We start from the raw sequence: 15,346 nt of genomic DNA, 5'->3' as shown, positions 1-15,346 counted from the left end.
TGAGGATCCCCTTACTAAAAAAATGTTTTAGTGTGAATATGAATACACTTGCAAGTTTGATGGCGTTTAAAAATTGATACTTTAAGAATGTTTGCTCAGAAAATTGATTTTGTTAACAACCAATTATCAGCACTGGCATTAATTAGAATTTACAAGCAAAACTGTCTAAGCGTATTCTTTAACGTGGCGCATGTAAATTCTAAGTCACGTATTTGAAAAGTGGTCATGGCCAGGGGTAGGTCATGGGTGTTTCTAAAATCTATGCGCATTGTTATGGAATACACCTGGTCCACGCATAATTTAGGCGATGGGATTTACACCGTTACTTGGCGTAACTGCCTGCGACTAAATTTAGTCATGCGGAGCAGTGCTCTGCGTATTCTATACACCACATGGAAATTTAGGCTTATTCTATAAAGTACACCTAAATTAAGGTGTACTTTATAGAATACACTTAGGAGAATGTCATTTCGGCACAAATGTTTTTAGGCGTGATATATAGATATATAGAATCTAGTCCTTAATGTGCATCAAGGTGTAAATATCATGTGTTATTCCCTTTATGATTCAAAGCATAAAATACCCTTTGCAGTAATAAATGGCAATATCCATTTCACACAAAAAGTTAAATAAATTTCACCTTAATGAGATGCTGTGATGGAAATTTCATGCAAAGGAGTTCATTAATGAGGAATTTTGCAACAACAGACATGTGAAAAGACTACTGTATACTAGTTTTTGTGAAAACATTTTTGCTGGGATCCAAGATTTTTTGCAGTTGCAATTTAAAGAGGCCACTGGTCCTGTCACTCATGGTTATTGGCCATGTTACTCTTCTTCCCCTCCCTATCCTTGGTCTGGAAATAGTTCCTGGCTTGATGCCAAGTCCTGCCCAACATCTGAAGTTTTTTGCTTCTAAAACCTTTTTTGGAAGGTGGGTTCGCATCTCCCGAGTAGTCCCAATTCTGTGAGCATTTTCTGAATCTCTCAACGGGCCAGGAGTAATCCATACTCTCTCCTGTCCTGGTGCCACTATTTTGGGCAGGCAGCCTATAAATATTCATGAATAAATCAATTTTAATAAACAAAAACAGTGGCACCTGCTCCCTAGTGGTACATCAGAACATATGACTAGAGGTCAGATGTTATCTAGTTTCCTGACCCCTAGTGGTTCTTTCCAATGTACTGCTAGGAGGCACATGCTGCCAGTTTGCAAGGTGGCAGGGCTAAGGCATGATCTACTGGGAAATGCTCCTGTCCTCTTTAGGTGTTCACCTACTTGAGATGAGTCAGGGCTATCTAGCAGGGGATGAGGTATGGGGGCAACAAACACCTCCACAATTTTTAAGGGTGTGGGACTTCAGTGCGTGGTTGGGACTTAGCCACAAGGCCAGGAGCTTTTAATCACTGAGACCCTAATTAGGGCTGGGAAGGGGGACGAGAGTATTGGGGCTACTAGATGACCAAGAATTTGAGGCCCCTAAGAATGGGGATGGACATTGGGCCACTATGAATGTGAGGCTATATCACAAGGGCCACTTACCCTTTAAAACTGATGCTGCCGTGTGAAAGGGACATTTTTTTTCTTTTTAGTGTGTTTCTACAGCTCTTGGCTATGGTAATGCAAATAAAATGAATTGACATTATTTTGCTATTTAAATAAACTCATCTGTATCCTGTTGCTAAATAGCACAGAAATGGCCAGAAACTGCAACTTTTTGACATGGTAGTACATCAGGTCCTAAAGATATGGCTAATCGGTAACAAATCTAGTGGGTGAATGACAATGTATTTGGGGTTGCAGAAATGTTCATTTTTACAATGACCTTAACATCTCTCTAACAACTGAACACTATCAGGTACAGCAGATTCTGCATAATAGATTTTTCTGCTACTTTTCTGGGGCCTGTATACGCTTATTTTGAAATATTCCATTTCTGTTAAATTCAGTAGGACATGGTTCTTTTCATCCATGTGTCTTGAAGATGGCTTTTTCAGCAGCAGGAACAAAAAAGTGGTGAGAAAACATCAGCGCTGATCCCATACATTTCTTTCTCCTTGAAATGACACAGTATTGTGCATTGGTATTTGGCAAGGAAAATCGTGTCTTGTTAACATGCTGCGTATCATTGCTTCTAGAGCTTACCCAGTTTTGCACTATTAGCGTTAGAGCAGCATTTTGACCTGGTCTCCTCACAGTTCATGATTTTCAGCAATGGGTGAGGGTGAAGATGACTGAGAGCTACCACTGAAGGCCTCTTTGTTTGTGAAAGCTGAGTTGAGTGTCACGCTTTGCCTGGGCTTCACTGAGGCGAGCTCAGACAAGTTAATGTTGTCACTCTTTACAAGAGTTGCTTTGTCCATATTTTCTTTGCTATGTTTTGCAATCACAGCTTCTAGGAAGTCTACTTTGGGTGGCAGAGATCCACTTTCAAATAAATATTTTGCTAGGTAGGAAAAAGCAATGTTGGCCAGAAAGGAGGACAGCATGGAAAGCATCTTAAATGGGAATCTCTGAACATAGATATGGTCTTCATTCAGGTAGCAACCAGGATAGCAGATAAAGGGCTGAAGATAGAGGTATGGTTCTCCTCCACTTATTCGAAGCAGGAGGCCAAAAACATACCCTGCAATGGAGCCATAAGTATTAGTTCCTTTGATGAAAAGGACACAGAGCAGCTGAGGGAAGATGATAATATATACAAGGTCAGAGCTGAGGTACCAAAGTCCATAAACTGACTTTGCTAGTAACGCCATTGCAGTTGCTGATGCTCCAAATAAGAAAACAGTGATTCTCATCACCCATGTGAGTTCTCTCTCTGAAGCCTGAAAAACACAACCAGCTTTTCTTTAAATATTTGTAGTAATCATAATATTTATAATGATGCTTTTATGCTTCTCATCAGAAATAAAGTTTGATTAAAAATACCATATAAGTTTGTGATTTAATGAGATGAATGACTGTGCGGTTGTGTCAGATGGTTGAATATATTATTTTTCTAACTTGAATTATTATTTTCCTTACAGCTGAAACATGTAGAGAACTAAATATCTCTGGAATGGATTAACAGAACAGGATATGTTCATTGGTAGCTTCACAAGAAGCTACTATGGTAACAGCTTCTTTTACTAAGTATTTAAAACTTTCAGTTAATTTGCCTTGAACAAACCTTAAAATAAGACTTTAAATTAGCCATATGCGCTGCCACTTGATCAATGCAACGCTTTGTAGACTGAGAAAGTAGCAGCAAGCTAGAATGCATGGATAAATATAAAGACATTCCAGCTGACATTCATTGGTAGTCGGCTTAACTGGCCGGTTGCATAGCACTTAACCGGATATCCGTGAATATTCAGTGGATGATATCCAGCTATTTCCTGCTGAATATTTGTGGTCAGTGCATAGTAGCTAACCAGTTATATTGTGCGATATAGCCGGCTAGTTGCAAATATTCAAACGCTGGCTGGCTAAAGGGTCCTTTTATTAAGCTGTGTTGGCGCCTACATGTGTCCTATGCGTATCAATTTTGAACTACTGACTGGCTACCACGTGGCTAGGAGGTAATTTCATTTTTAACGAGCATCTGCTATGCGCAGCAGAAAATCTTTTTTATTTTCTGGTGTGCGGCGCTAACTGGGTGGTAATCGACATTGTACACACGCTGACGATTACCGCCCATTAACACATGAGACCTCACTACTAAGTCAATGGGTGGCAGTAAGATCTCAGGCTCAAAATGGATGTGCGCCAATTTTCATTTTGCTGCGAGTTTATTTTCAGCCAAAAAAAGGCCTTTTTTGCAGGTGTGCTGAAAAATGGACCTGCACATGTCCAATATTCACGTCTACACCAGCGCAGGCCATTTTTTGGCACACCTTAGTAAAAGGACCTCTAAGTTTTGTGGCCAAATCAGGCTGTATAAATAGCAGTCTGATCTTTGGCCACTATGAACTTAACTGGTCAGCTCTGAATATTTACTTAGTTGGCTAACCAGCTTATAATCGAACGAGAAAAACGCCCAAGTTCCGACCTAAATCGGGAGATGGACGTTTATCTCACAAAAACGAATAAAGCGGTATAATCGAAAGCCGATTTTTGGGCGTTTTCAACTGCACTCCGTCGCGGATGCGGACAAAGTTTATGGGGGCGTGTCAGAGGTGTGGCGAAGGCGGAACTGGGGCGTGGTTATCTGCCGAACAGAGATGGGCGCATTTCACAGATAATGGGACAAAAGTATGCGTTTTTAGCTAGAATTTAGGGCACTTTTCCTGGACCCTGTTTTTTCACGAATAAGGCCCCAAAAAGTGCCCTAAATGACCAGATGACCACTGGAGGGAATCGGGGATGACCTCCCCTGACTCCCCCAGTGGTCATAAACCCCCTCCCACCTCAAAAAATGATGTTTCACAACTTTTTATTTTGACCCTCAAATGTCATACCCACCTCCCTGGCAGCAGTATGCAGGTCCCTGGAGCAGTTGTTAGGGGGTGCAGTGGACTTCAGGCAGGTGGACCCAGGCCCATCCCCCCCCTACCTGTTACAATTGTGCTGCTTAATGCTTAGTCGTCCAACCCCCCCCCCGAACCCACTGTACCCACATGTAGGTGCCCCCCTTCACTCCTTAGGGCTATAGTAATGGTGTAGACTTGTGGGCAGTGGGTTTTGAGGGGGATTTGGGGGGCTCTACACACAAGGGAAGGGTGCTATGCACCTGGGAGCTCTTTTACCTTTTGTTCTGTTTTTGTAAAAGTGCCCCCTAGGGTGCCTGGTTGGTGTCCTGGCATGTTAGGGGGACCAGTGCACTACGACTCCTGGCCCCTCCCTCGAACAAATGCCTTGGATTTATTCGTTTTTGAGCTGGGCGATTTCATTGTCCATTATCGCTGAAAAGCAAAAACGCCCAGCTCATAACTTGGCGAATAAAACATGGACGTCTAATTTTTTCGAAAATACGCTTGGGTCCGCCCCTTCACGGACCCGTTCTCGGAGATAAACGCCCATGGAGATAGGCGTTTCTGTTCGATTATGCCCCTCTAAGTGTATAGCGACCAAAAATAAACTGGATATTCAATGCCGGTCACCGGAAACTGTCCAGCATTGAATATTGGGACTCACCGCCGACCACAGGAGTTAGCCAGGCTGCCTCCCATGGTCTGAATATCAGCCCTCATTGTCATTAACCTCATAACCCAAATTCTATAAATGGTGCTCAAGGTCAAATGTGCTGTTGGGCGCACAGTTATGGAATACGGTCGGTTACGCATGTAACTTAATTGGCTAATTGGCGCTAAATAGGCACTTAATTCATGATTAGTACTAAGAACTGGCTTTAGCAAGCACTAATTGGCACTAATTTGTAGTTATGCATGTAATTGCCATTAGCGGATATTCTATAAGTTGCGCACCCAAAATCCATAATGTGCAACTAAAAGGGAGATGTGGACCTGGGAAGGGCATGGGTGGGCTGGGAGCATGTCAGGCAGTTACACAAGCTGCTTACGAATGTAAGTGCAGACTTATGCTCTACTCTACCACAGATGATGATCAGACAGTGAAGATGATTATGAAAATGCACAGAGTCATTAATAGTGCTGTCAAAGCTTTAATCAAATTAATGTGTGACTCTACATGGGCCTGTGTTTCGGCCACTGGCCTTCATTATGAGTCTAATGCCAATGGAGCTGCTAAATTCAGTGTTCTCTGCACCTTTAATGCTATGAATCAGTAAACGTAGGCAATCCTGTTATAGGCTCACTCTCCTCAGTTGTTGCTCGCTGAGCTTCAATAGAGTACTACAATCCTGTTCAGGATAAAGTTAAAGGTGCAATGAACACTGAATTTAGCAGCTCCAAGGGCATTAGACTCCTGATGCAGGCCAGGTGGCTGAAACACAGGCCTGTGTCGAGTCATGCCTTGTTTTGATTAAAAACTTGTCGGCACCATTACTGACTCTGTGCGTTTTTGTTGTTGTCTACGCTGATTTGTGAGGATTGGCTCTTCTGTTTTGTTGTCTACTCTATCACAACAATTGTGCACACAATTGCTGTTATAGAATTTGCACTTAGCATCCATCATCTTGGTGCCTAACTTTAGGCGACCTTTGCAGAATTAACCCGAAAAGTTGAAGATTAAATTATTAGAGAAACCATAAGGAGCCTTGAGACAGATTAAAAATTCACAAACCCCCAGAATTTCATGAAAGGCTCTGTTGAATATGGAGTCTTTTATAAAATATGTATAAGGATGGCATCATAAGGACATAAGCGTTGCCATATTGGGACAGACTAAAGGTCCATTAAGCCCAGTATCCTGTTTTTAACAGTGGCCAATCCAGGTCACAAGTACCTGGCAAGATCCCATTTTGTCATTACAGGAGCAATGACATTAAATAGTGCACATTATCCCCCAGGTTCTATATATGGCACTCAGATTTGCGCCTAAATTTGTGCACAATCCCAAGATGTGCGGGCAACCTAATTGGCTAATGAGCTGTTAATAAGCAATAATTGGCTGCTAACAACCAATTATTGATGTTGATTGGTACCAATCAGGGTTTCTTTGCGCATCTGGCTACACACTGTTCTATCCTATCATGCACAGCTCAAATGGGGGCGTAGTCATGGGAGGTGCATGGGAGTGTCAGAGCAGTTCCTAAAAGTTGTGCATGTTGTTAAAGAATACACATGTTCAGAAATCACATGTATATGCCTGAACATTTAGGAGGTAATTCTCAAACTGGGCTCCCATACATGTGCCCAGAGGGCGCCTGATAGGAGTCTAGGGAATAATTCTCTACAGGTTGCACAAATTCTATATCGGCAATTATACGCCTAATTGCTTTTATAAATACTAGTATAAGTCCGAAGTTATGTGCCTGACTTTAGGACCAAGCACTTATGCTAATTTATTGACTGGTCTAAATGCTAGAATCTAACTGATGGCAATTAGGTGCAAAACCGATAGTATTCTTTAACCTTCGTGCATAAGTTCTAGGCACGCCCATGACCCATCCATGCCCCTCCCATGTCCACACACCCCTTTTGCTATAGAATTTGCACACTAAGGTTATAGAGTACTAGATGAGCAGTTATGTGCGTAACTGCAAATTAATACCAATTAACACTAACTATACCCAATTATTGACTGTTAATGCCAATTAGCAGCTAATTTAACAAACGAAGGGCCCCTTTTATCAAGTGGCAGTAAGCCCAATGCGGGCTTACTGCTCGCTAAACAGGAAGTACTACTGAGCTACCGGTAGCCTGGCAGTACTTCCCACCCCTAGTAAGCCATCATATCCGGCGCTACAAAAATATAGCGGGTTACCACCGGGTTAGCGTGGGAGCCCTTACTGGCACCTCAATGGGTGGCAGTAAGGGCTCCCCCCGAAATGGCTGTGTGGCAAGTGCTTTACTTGCCACGCAGCCATTTCCTGTGAGAGAGACTTCCCTTTTACCTGCTGTGGTAAAAAGGGGACCTCAGCGCATATGAAAAACACGTGCTGATGCCAGCGCATGTCCACTTTTATCGCATCTTGGTAAAAAGGGCCCTAAATTAAACATGTGTAACTGGCAGTATTCTATATCTTGGGTGCATAATTTTGCACACTAACCCCTGGATTCTATATATGCCCCCTCCCCCCAAATTGCATACCCAAGTTGCCCTTCAGGAACCGCTAGCATACCTTGATAAAAGAGGCTCACAATGTTTTTCCTTTGGAGGGCAGCTGTAGGCATTCTCAGGGGTACAGATTGGGCATAGTGGAGATAGAGTTGTGAGGTACATTTTTTTAACAAAAGTTGTGGGTAATAAAAATAATACACACACAAATTTACACCTTTTTTTGAATAAGGTGTAAATGAGTGTTGAACATTTATGTACTATCGGGGCTGGTACTAGGTGCCTAATTTATAAAGGTGCATTGGCGCCTCTGATGTCTCTATAGCAATTATAAAAAAGGCAACTTTTTGGACTTTCCACGTGGGCATCCTGTTATAAAATTAGCCCTCACATATTCAGTAAACATTGCGTTCCTCCCATTATCCTTTTTTTTTTGCACAGCAAGTCATTTTATAAATTGCCCTTACATTTTGCCTAAATGCAAGCTGGTAGATATTTCGAGCGAACATTGAGCTGGCTGACAGGATTGAGGAGTCTGCTGAAGACATCACAGCAGCAGATACAGCACCAAGACCGAAGAAAGAAATGTACTCTGGACACAGATACTGCAGGACGATAGGTAAAATCATGTCTGCTTCCTTCTTGTCCTTGGGATCTCTACCATCGAGGCCATACTCAGTCTTGTTCCAATCTGTAAATATAAATTTTAAAAAAATCAATAACATGATTACTTTTCCCCCAACATTCAAAGCTATTTAACCGGCCAGAATCGGCCGCTGACTGGTTAAATAACATTTTGGCACCTAACCACGAATATTCAGTGGGAGATAACTGGTTATCTTCACTGAATATTCACAATCAGCACTGAAAAGTTAACTGGCTATATTGCATGATAACCGGCAATATTCAGCGCTGACCAGCTAAGTTTAGCAGGCGAATTGGACCTCATACATAGCAGTCCTATCTATGCTCACTATTAGCTTAGGGCTCCTTTTACTAAGTGGCAGTAAGCCCAATGTGAGCTTACCGCTCGCTGTACAGGAAGTACCACCGGGCTACCCCAGCAGCCTGGCGGTACTTCCTACCCCTAGTGTGCCGTCATTTCTGGCACTACAAAAATTAGCGCCGGAGTGTACCCGGTGGTAATTTTACAGTGCTGTGCGCTGCTCGGTTACTGCTGGGTTAATGCAGGAGCCCTTACTGCCACCTCAATGGGTAGTGGCAAGGGCTCCCCCCCTAAAAAATTGGCTGCATGGCAAGTGCTTTACTTGCTGTCTGGCCATTTCCTGTAGGAAGATGAGACTTCCCTTTTACCACTTGCGGTAAAAGGGAGCCTTAGCCCACATGTAAAACACACGCTGATGCCAGCGCTGGCCCCCTTTTGCCACAGCTTGGTAAAAGGGGCCCTTAACTGACCAGTGCTGAATACTCGCTTAGCTGGTTAAGCTAGCACTGGTCAACCCCCCAACCCCCCCAGATATTCAATGCCGGTCACCTTTAATGGCCTAACATTGAATATCTGGGGTTAGTGCTGACCGAGGCACTTATGTGGGCTGCCCTTTGCTGGTTGAATATCTGCCCCTTTGAATTAGGCAATATTGATGTCCAACAGAGTTGTGTAGAATTTGCACAAACACACTAGAGTTTATGCATTACAACACTAGAGAAATAAAAACAAGACTGCATTTCCTCCTGTAGTTTCAAGATTATTATTTGCTATACCACCCATGAAAAACTGCCTAAACAGTTTACAAGGACATATAACATCGGTAAAATGAAAACCTGAATAGAATTCCATTAAGACAAGAAAGGTAAGGAGAATAGAAAGCAGTATCAGAATGGAAACTATAGAACAATAGAGTAATAGAATATTAGCACCCCCAGGATCCCCCCCCCCCCCCACTGCACTCATGGCTCAACTCTCACCCAGTAAGGGACAGAGGGCTCAAGAATATGCAAGAACAAAGTCTTTAGGTCAGCTTTAAACTGGGCCAAGGAGTTCTGCAATTGCATGTCAATAGGAAGGGTGTTCCAGAGGCTGGGACCTATGACGCTGAAAACCTTTGTCCTAATATATTCATGTTATATTTGTCTAAATGTAAGTATACTAAGTGGAGAAATAGATGTGACAAGAAAAGAGGAAGGCCAGTAGAGTTTTGAAAACCATCTTGTATGATATGTATGTATGTACTACTACTACTTATCATTTCTATAGCGCTACTAGATGTACGCAGCACTGTACACTTGAAGTGGTAACCAATGTCCCTCATGTAGAAGGGACGTCACAGGGTCATACTTCCAACACCCTTCACAAGTTCAATGGCAACGTTCTGAATCAATTGGAGGCGTTGAAGATCAGATGTCCTAAGGCTCTGATAAAGGGCATTGTAGTAGTCAGTGCTGCTGATGACCAATCCATGGATGAGCGTTTCAAGTGCAGCTGGATGAAAGAGATGTCTCATGGATCTAATTTGTCTCAATTTGTAAAAGCAATGCTGTAATAATGATGAGGTTTGAGCTTGAAAACTAAGTTTATCATCCAATACAACACCTAGTATTATTAGGGTCAAAACTAAAGGTATAGTTGCACCCTGGAACATGACCATGCTGTGCAAAATACAAAAAAGCAGATTTACTTTCTAAATACTGAAATGTTCCAATCATGAAATTGAAAATAAAATTGTATTTCTACCTTTGTTGTCTAATGATTTTATTTTTCTAATCATGCAGGTCCAAGTCTCTGGTTTCTGTCTTCTCTTAAATATCTACTACTACTACTACTTAACATTTTCCCACAGTCTTCTGTCCATTTCCTATTTCTTCTCTCTCTTCTCTTCTTCATCATTTCCTCCACTACATCCATCTCTGATATTATCACTTTTAGCTTTCTTCCATTTAGTTTTCTGCCTCTAAATCCACTCAGGTTTTACCCTCTCCTTCTCACCATCCAGTCTTCAAGCACCTTTTCTTAACTGCATGTATCTGCAGCTTTCCATCTCTTTCCCAGCCTTTCACTTATTCTTCCCCATATGCAGCATCTCTAATCTATCTCTTCTCCCCTGTGTCCAGTCTTTCTTTCTCCCTTCCCTCTCTCTTCCCTCTGTGCCCAGTAGCTCCTCCATGCCCAGCATCTTAACCTCTCTCTTATCCTGTGTTCAGCATCTCCTTCCTTTTTCCCTCCACATGCCCAGCATATCCACCCTTCCTCATGGCCAGCATCTCATTCCTCCTTGCTCTCTCTTTTCCCCTATAATCTGTATCACCCTTCTTTCTAACTTACCCCCTAAGCCCAGCATCTTCCCTCTATCTTCCCCCTATGCCCATCATCTCCCTTCTATCTCCCCTTCTCCAAGCCCAGCATCTCCCCCCGTGCGCCTATAGAGGCACCCAGAGAGTGCTCATATGACATGAATTCTACAAAGAAAAGTAGGTGCTTACTTTATAGAATACTAGCTTAAGAAGTGAAATATGTACCTATATGTTCATGCCTAAATGCCAGACATAACGTGCACAATTTATTGTATTCTATAAGTTATGTATGTAAATGTGAGTCCTACCCATACTCATCCTGCTCTGTAAGATATACGTGTGTTATTTACAGAATAGTGCTTAGGCAAAATTTTGTTATCTAAATGGGTATGTGCAGAATGTTGCCTTTTTAAAATCAATGCTGAAAAGTCATCTCCTAAACCAGACTACCAGACCACCAGACTGCCATGAACTGCTCATACTTCACTGACTTTATGGTCTTGCTACATTTGTGAATATCTGTTGTTTGTATTTTAGATTGTGTATGTTGTTTTGTTACCCACCTTGGATGAAGGTGGACTGTAAATAATAAAACATAAACATTATTCTAATCACTGATGTGCACAATTAGCATATAAATGTTGGTGCCCATTTTATAGAATTACCCCTAAATGTCAGCACACATAAATTTCAATAATAATCCTAAATGTGGTTCTGTAAATACCCACTTAACATACATAGCCAGTAGCTGCAAGGGGAATGGAGAAGGAGTAGCCTAATGGATAGTGTAGCAGGCTTTGACCCTGGCAACCTGGGTTCAATTCCCACTGCAGCTCCTTGTGATCTTGGGCAGGTCACTTAACCCTCTATTGCCCCAGGTACAAAAAAGATTGTGAGCCCTCTAGGTACAGAGAAAGTACCTGCATTTAGTGTGTAAAACATTGTGCATGTAAGGTACATGTGTTCCTCACCACATCTAGGTGCCTACACCTCTATAGCTAATATTAGTGCAAGTGCCTACATGTTGGGTGAACTGATACTGGGTTATGCTTGTATTCTATACCTGAACCTAGGTGCCCAGATTATGTTGTAGAATAGGCTCAAACCATGCAGCAAGAGAGCACCTAAATGGAGGCGCCCAGTTAAAGAATTACCTCCTTAATGCAAATATTTGATTTAGGGGATGTGGAATGAGCATGGATTGTGCCTTGCAAGTAACGGCTTGTTACTGCATATTTATTTATTGGAATTTATTAACCACCCAAGGCGACGTACAATGTAACATAAAACTTACAGCGTTGTTAGCAGCAGAACAATAATAAAATGACCAAATATAAACATAAATGCAATCAATGACGTAAACTTGGAGATGGCAAATTGAAACCTAGTAACAGGATTAAGATGATACAGTATCAGAAATACAAACATTTACTGCACTGTAAAGCAATCATCAAATTGATTTAGCCTGCACAAAACATTTAAGGTACTAATGAATTGGATGCATGCTAATGAAAGCACTTTCTTTACTTTTCTTTACACTGGACTTATATCCCGCAATTACAAAAAAAGCAGTTCAATGCAGGTTACAGAGATAGAGTGAACCAAATGTTCAGATTATACATAGATCATTAGTTTATAACTACAATGAGTCCTTAATTACAATTCAAATCATGATTTACAAACTTCAAATCCTAAAATATTTTCTAGATAAAAAAGTCTTACATGACTTCTGAAAAAGTAAATAATCACTAATCATTCGAAGTTCTAGAGGCAATGAATTCCAAAATGTTACTGCCTGGTAAGATAAAGCAGCAGACAAAAATCTTTTGAACCTTTTGTTACAGAAGGAAAGCATAATAAAAGTTGCCTTCATAATCGATCTGATTTATAGCCGGTGGAAGCATTACCCATATTCATCAAACAGGATGGAACCTCACCATATAATATTCTGTCCTTAATTTGAACTGCACCCGTGCCTCAATTGACAACCAGTGTAAATCAATCAATCCCCCAGTATAAATCCCAGGAGAATATTTTGTAGCGCCATTTCACAAACAGATTATGTCTTGGTTTTCTAAATCTTTGCTCAGTACCCTAATGTTAGATTAGGGTGGGAATTTGAAAGCAAGTAATGGATGAATATATTCCCTCCAAAAATATCTTATGTCTTCTAGCTTCCGCCCAGTCCATCAGGCAGCATTTAGATGCAATAGTGGTATCATTGTAAAAACTCAGAATAGAGCATTCCAGAAGAGAGAACTGTCCGCTCATTATTTAGGCTGGAAAACAATCATGTTTTCAGTTTTCAACAGATTCTTACCATACACATAGTAGGGAAATATCTTCCACTATTAAGTTTCCAAGCTCCATCACTTCTAATACCTCAGCCTCCATGGACAATTAACCCATATTACAGCCTTGATTAGATATGTGGAGCCTATATGCTGATCAGCAGGGCTCTACAATAATGGCTTTCAGTACATTATGGGTATGTTTTTTTTCTCTTTCCCTGCATATTAAAATAAATAAATGACACAACTTACCAGTTCAAGTTCAAGTTTATTTGATCTGCCACAAACACATTAAAAGTCTAAGCGGTTAACAAGGTAAAGCAAAACAAAAAGGACAGAGCGTCTTGTTAAAGACATAAGTGACCAAAAGATGTAGATAAGCAACTTGCACAGAAGGAAGTACGGGGAAGGAGAGATACAATTTCATAGTAGGGGATGGAGAGGAGGAGAAAGGAGGGCTGGTTCAACAGAGGACATAGGACGCTCTTCAGGAGTCATGCTTCAAGCTGCTGACAGTTTCTTTTCTCTATACATCTGAATTCTTGGAGGTGGGAAATGCCTGCTGACCTCTCTCTAAATGACTCACAGAAGAAACCTAGTAGCATTCTTTTTGGTCCATTTTTACACCTGGAAATAATTACCACGAGTCTGTGGAACTCATTTTCGAAAGAGAAAAACATCCAAAAAGTGTCATAAAGCAGCATTTGGACAAATTTCTTCTCAAAAGGTTGAAATCAGTATTTTCAAAACCTATTTTGCAGACGTTTATTTATGCAATTCGTCTGCAGTGCATTCAGATCATAAGGGGGCATGTCAGGGGTGTTCCTAACACTTCAACATTTTATAGCCATAATGGAACAAAATGAAAACGTCTAGGGCTAAAACTTCAATGTTTTGATCTAGATCTGTTTTTTTTAGAATGGATAAGGCACAAAAAGGTGCCCTAAATGACCAGATGAGCAATAGAGCGAATCAGGGATGACCCCCTTACTCCCCCAGAAGTCACTGACCCCCTCCCACCTCCAAAAATGTGAATAAAAATAGTACTTACCAGCCTCAATGACAGCTTCAGATGTTATAGCCAGTTTTATTAGAGCAGCAAGAAAGTCACTGAAGCAGTGCAGTGGTCGGTGCAGTGCACTGTAGAAAGGAGGATCCAGGTCCATATCTCACACTACCTGTCACACTTGTGGTGGAAGCTGTGAGCCCTAAAAAACTCACCAACAACCTACTGTACCCACATATAGGTGACCCCTTCATCCATAAGGGCTATTGTAGTGGTGTACATTTCGGGGCAATGGGTGACTGGGTTTTGGAGGACTCAGCAGACAAGATAAGAGGGTAATGGTGAGATGTGTACCTGGGAGCTTTTATATGAAGTTCACATCAGTGCCCCCATATGGTGCCCCATTGCTCTCCTGGGATGTCTGTCTGGCCAGTCTACTAAGAAAGCTGGCTCTTCGTACATTCCAATTGCTTGTTTTTGTGCATTTTGTACTTGGACATTTTTTTTTCAAAAATGGACCAAAAAGATAAACACACAAAGCACAAAACCATCTAGCATGTTCCTATCAAAAAAAATATATAGACATTTTGCTGTTTTGAAAATGGCATTATTAATTCCTAATGCTCGACGATAACAATATGCAGGTGATATGCATGCTATTAGCTTCATGCATTAGGAAGAAAAGAGGGAGGATGGTGATGGCGCATGCACTCCTCCACTCCTACAAAAGCATCATCACGTGATGTCCCAGGAGAGAAAGATGTCCATTAGTTCCCACTCCCCTGCCTGGCACAGTGCAAGAAGTTCCCCTTGCCTGGAGTATTTCTTTTGAAGATTAAACTACCACAAAGTTGAACGGCTTGCAGAAAAATGTTTGAATGACACATCAAAAACCAAAAGGGCACACAGAGGTGTTTCAAAACTGGAGATGGTCGGAATCAGCAGCATAAAGTCCAGCCTAATCAAACCACCTCCCCGCTCCTGCTGCTGCCTCTCCAGCCACCACTACTCATGATCTCTGAAGCCTCTTCCCGAGCCCAACCAGAGTACAAATCCTCTCTTCATAAACTCTAACGCCAGCTCTGAGCTGGCGTTAGGTTCTTTGTGGTAAGGGCACCCTTCTTTAGGGCACTGTTCTCTGAGCATTAAAGGGGAATAGGAAAAGACCTAATTTAAATC

At 41.6% G+C, this 15,346-nt stretch overlaps 1 protein-coding gene across 1 annotated transcript in view; it reads right to left on the bottom strand.

The window, feature by feature from the left end:
• Positions 1-462: 462 nt before the first annotated feature.
• SLC5A7 (solute carrier family 5 member 7) overlaps positions 463-15,346 on the bottom strand; it is a 79,165-nt gene continuing 64,281 nt past the window's right edge. The window contains exons 7-8 of the mRNA XM_030199562.1: positions 8,089-8,312; positions 463-2,826 (exon numbers count right to left, since the gene is read on the bottom strand). Coding sequence (XP_030055422.1) covers positions 2,194-2,826; positions 8,089-8,312 — 857 coding nt within the window. The 3' untranslated portion in view covers positions 463-2,193. The remainder of the gene's footprint in view (positions 2,827-8,088; positions 8,313-15,346) is intronic.

Source organism: Microcaecilia unicolor, chromosome 4 (genome assembly GCF_901765095.1).
Source record: "Microcaecilia unicolor chromosome 4, aMicUni1.1, whole genome shotgun sequence".
In the NCBI taxonomy this organism is placed as follows: domain Eukaryota; kingdom Metazoa; phylum Chordata; class Amphibia; order Gymnophiona; family Siphonopidae; genus Microcaecilia; species Microcaecilia unicolor.
Note: the sequence above shows the minus strand (reverse complement) of the source record. Positions and strands in the feature narration are given on the sequence as shown.